The sequence below is a fragment of the Anopheles aquasalis genome, chromosome 3, assembly GCF_943734665.1.
Source record: "Anopheles aquasalis chromosome 3, idAnoAquaMG_Q_19, whole genome shotgun sequence".
NCBI lineage: Eukaryota > Metazoa > Arthropoda > Insecta > Diptera > Culicidae > Anopheles > Anopheles aquasalis.
Genome location: NC_064878.1, coordinates 12,585,001 through 12,589,718, shown reverse-complemented (window position 1 = coordinate 12,589,718; position 4,718 = coordinate 12,585,001). Strand labels below are relative to the sequence as shown.

The 4,718-nt window shown below is 49.8% G+C and overlaps 1 protein-coding gene across 1 annotated transcript; it reads right to left on the bottom strand.

Annotated features, from left to right (window-relative positions):
• Positions 1–1,426: 1,426 nt before the first annotated feature.
• On the bottom strand, positions 1,427–3,127 carry LOC126579307 (uncharacterized). The gene is made up of 3 exons (XM_050242767.1): positions 3,071–3,127; positions 1,735–3,000; positions 1,427–1,650 (listed from the first exon to the last, which is right to left on the bottom strand). Exons 1-3 carry the CDS (start codon positions 3,125–3,127, stop codon positions 1,459–1,461), a joined length of 1,515 nt encoding a protein of 504 aa, XP_050098724.1. The 3' UTR covers positions 1,427–1,458.
• Positions 3,128–4,718: the final 1,591 nt, after the last annotated feature.

Here is a 4,718-nt window from a genome sequence, read left to right as displayed (position 1 = left end):
ATATTGATTTCCTGCAATTTTCGATTCCCCCCTTTATGACAGTTTTGCGGTGGTTACGTCTTGGGATTGCGGAGAGTGTCTGGCTGTGCGCTTACTCCATTCTTTCTGATGTTTTTGAGACGTTCACTCTGTTTATCGACACCTTAAAGCAAACTGGTGTGTAGCTGTTGGCATTTTCAAAAGAGTCTTGAGATCTATTTTCTGATTGTTTTTCAGCTGTATCAAATATAGTTGTGCTGCTATCGAAATAATGTTGGTAGGGTGAACAACGATATGATAACTTTCCAACTGAATAAACAAATAATCGCTTCACAGACACGGTTCCAGTTCATACTTTTCTATCGTTTGTCAGTATTAGAATATTCTTTGTATTGGACAAGATAGAACCATCCATAAAGTGCAAAACGTTCACTATCACGTTGGTAATGTTGTATTGTGATTGGATTCGAAGCGATATTTGAAATCGAGGCAAATCTATTGTTGTTTTGTATCAGATGCCTCCAAACAACCAACACGTTCAGAAGGGAAAAAAAACATCTGAGCAAATAGCATGTACAGCAAACGCCTGTCTGTGGTGCTTTGCTGCTGAAGCTGTTCAATGTAAAGGTGAGCGATCAACAGGGCAATTCTTGTTCGGATGGATGACATTTTGCAAAAATATCTATTAGAGTAGAGAGCTTTCCCCGATTAGCTACTGTCCATCACCAGTGGTCATCATTTGCACGGGTCCTTTTTTTCTCTCTCTCTCGAAGAAAAGCCCATGGACAGGAAGCGAAACAAATGACATGCGGAGCGCAACAGAGGACAGTACAAATTAAGACGCACCACGATCCGCCCCGTGACTAATTTATCATTGCCCGGACGTTTCTCCGCGCGCGCGCTTTTCATCCCCTTGCGCTCGGTACCGCGTGGCCATTCATTTAGGGAACACGAGTTCCGCCCTGCACCCGCCGCAGCAGCTGCAGCCTGTCCGCTCGTATAGCAGCTGAGAATGGACGAGAGAGCGAAAGAGAGGAGGTCTTGTTGTCAGCAAGATTGTTCGGTAGCCAGACGCGGGCCACGAAAGGGACCTCAGGACGGGAGCCACAAAATTCCGCACTCTGGTAACGAATCAATAAACCCAGAATACAATCGATGACGCAATGGCCTTTCGGATGTGTCCTTTTGCTGCGCGGTTTTGAGGTTAGGGTGCAATCGAAAAAAAGGGAAAGCGAGGATCAAAGGGAATGGACTGTCGGGAGTTGTAACAAGAGGGTGAGGTGACTGGTCAGCACATTGAGCCTCCACCACCTGCCAGGCTGGTGGACCTCTAAGGAACCGTAATTCATTCGGACAAAGCAGCACAAACGGTTATGTCATCGATTCGAGGATGGCAATTCGAGGACGAAATGAATTCCTACCAAGAGAGAACGCATACATTCACACTGTTCTCGAAAGACCAGACCCCACGAACTTTAATCAAACCAGGGCGCGACAAGATTCGAAACCACTATGGATCATCTCTATCAGACGCCGCAGATCATCGAGTGTCGGGGCTAGGCAGCTCCACAGCCGGTACCGTATCGAGTCCACCTCCTTGCACAGCACCTGCAAGATGGTGGCGTACTCCTTCTGTGTCGTGCAGACAATCGGTCTGGTATAGTCGGAAAACTGTGTGGAAAGAAGAACAAATGGGCATTAGTCTTTTTTACCGCTCGAGAATCACGGGTTTTGTGGCACTGAAGTCCTGCTAACCTCCTTCAGGCACGCGTTGCCCAACGATTCATCGAACCGCGACACTCGCAGACAAATCTGCAGATAATCGTCAGCATCCTCGAGGAAGTAGTGCATCTGGCCAAGCGTTTCCAGCACAATCGCCAACATATTTTTCTGGCGTTGGATCTCAACATCCAAGCACCCGATACCGGATGCATCGGCCGTGATGATGTACTGATCGATCTGTGGATAGTACGCGGCAAAGCAAAGCTCCGCACGATCAAGCTGCTGAACCAACACCGTCGTCACGTTGATGATGCTGGTCTGGATTGGGGGTACGATTTGCTGCACAAAATCGTCCACCAAGGTGAAGGTGGTCGAGACGAGCGTTTTGTAGGCGTTCAGTAGATTACTATCCACACCGGCCGTCACCTGTTCGTACGTATTATCCACATCGTCGTAGCTGGTGGTAAGATTGGCCGTCGCCACCGAATAGTTGGCCGCAAACATCCCGAGCGTACTCTTCACACTCGGTATCGCATTGTCCACGAACGTCGTGAGAGTGGCGAGCTGCACCGTACCCACCGTGTAGTCCGCAAACAGTTCCGTGTCCCACAGCATCTGTAACGCGGAGCTATTCATTCCGACCAGCGTTCGGGCGATGAAATTGTTCGCCTTGGTCAGGATACGAGCCGTAGCACGGGCGATTTCCGCACCGGCCGGTATGTTACCGCTCAGCTGAAGTGTCTTATACTGGACCGCCGATACCATCGCCGGGTGTACGTTCTGGGTAACGAGTGATGAGGTGTACCCGGTGCTACTCACCGATGCCGCCGTCCGTGCATTGATCACACCCGTGCGCAGTGCGGCCAGGGCCGTCTTCAGATCACCGAGCGTGACGTTGATGGCGTTGAGGAAAAAGTTCAGTTTACTGCGCACGGCGGAACTCACTTTCGTCTCGACCGTCACCAGCATCGTTTGCGCCGTGGTGTTGATGAAAGCAAGCGCCGCATCAATCCGAGTGTTGACGGCACCAAAAAGTGTTTCCGCTGGACCGACGTCATCCGGAGCGAGTAGATGGATTGCGGTGCCGATCGGTTGTATCAGAACCTTTGTTTGGTTGAGAACCGCTAGGATCGCGGCCCCTGCCTCATTGAACTGTGGCCGAATACTGTCGTTCGGTATGGCCGACATTTGCAGCTGTAGTGCGGACAGTTCGTTGTCAATCTGGTTCGCGTACGACATCAGGACGGCCACTCCGGAGATGGTCGGTGGAATACCGAAGTCTCCATGGGTGCTGTGCAACTGTGGAATGCAAATTGCAATCACCAATCGATCGCAATGCTTCTCAATCGATCTGGATCCTCTTTCTCACCTGCACTAGTAGCGCCACTAAGGCCAACACAACACTAGATCTGTGTATCACGTTCATTCTTGCACCGCGCTTCGTGTTTCAAGATGAACTGAAGGTTCACATCAACTCACATTTTGCATTTGGGGAGAGATTTCGGCGGACGGTCTCTGCGTCCTCGTACTCGTTACTCGTGCAGCTCCACACCAGGGAACACGCTGCTGCAAATATTGACAAACAGGTGCCATACAGGTGGTCGCAGCTTCGCGCAAATAGCACGCGTGTTCGCGTGTTGGGCCAGAAGCTGGAATACGTGCGACATTTGTATTGATGAACCACTTTCATCCATCTCTGTTTCTTCGAGACGCTTCGACGTAGACTATTTGCGAGATTTGCCATTCGCTTTGCATTTGATTGTCCACTAGCTGAACCACTTTACGAAGGCCAGCAGCAAAGAATTCCTTACTTCTGCTGCTCCTGCTCTTCAGCAACTTTAGAAGACTTTGCGTTCCGCTGGAAATGATGGTACCGATGAGGCGGCTAATATTGTTTGCTTCATAAACAAATTTATTATTAAGTTCGTCTTTCACGAAACGGTACCAGCTAGAACGGCACCTGCAAACACACGGGTCCGCCTAGACCTGGAGCAGAAGTCCATAGAAGAGGGAGCTGCATTCTCGCCATCTTGCTAGCAGAGAGTTTGCTCGCCACCATGCTCTCTAGCTGCTTCGACGTACCGACGAGCAAGTGCACCATAAACGTAATATCATTATGCTGATTTGGAATCTTATCAGTTATCAGGCGATGTGCACTCGACGAACGATGCGCCTGTCAGTCGCTTTCGCTGACAGCTGAGCATCGTGTACTATGTTTTGCTCATGGAAAAAAAAAAACAAGAAGTCACGCTTCTTTTTCTTGCGACTCCATCTTGCAGCTTGTTTTGACACACCAACCGACAGATCGACGACGTGTTGCAAATTGTTTTTGAGCGCCGCGTATTCCGATCTGTTTTTTTTTTCGAATGTGGAACAGCATGCCACTTACCTTGACCTAGAACGATCAGTTGCGCAAATAGATCGACACCGATCGGGTCGCGTGGCCAGGCCATATCCAGTGGCGCTCTTCGTTCGGCGACTTAAGCGAAACACCACCACCTCCCCCGAGGAATTGATTTGTTTCTTGTGCGCGATTTCTCTTCTCGGAATCGTTCGCGATCGCGTAGACGGTTGAAGGGAGTGCCAGCAGTCACCGTTGGATGATTGATTGAATTTCCTAATCTAAGACAATGTCTATCAGTCTCAGTCTTGGGTCCTGCACTGTGAGGGGATCACGGGAATCTCGGGGTTGGTGTTTGAGGTGTGAAAGAGCTGGTGGCCACGGTCGCTTCGCTGATTGCTGTCGCTGCAATCGACGGAACGGAGACGTTCGGAGCAAGTGTTTGGCTTGCGCCTTTCTTTTCGGCAGCGAGGAAGGTCTGCTTATGTGATTTATCCGAAACGATATGATTCTCTCATAGCCTCTTTCCCCTTTTGATTCCACTTCTAGAGAGAGAGAGAAAGATGGATCAGCGGTCTGGCACTGAAGCAAGTCATGCAGATGACATCAAAAAGCGTACACCGCGCCATGGCATGACATCGAGGTGCACAAAAGAAAACTGGAGCGGAAGAAGTAG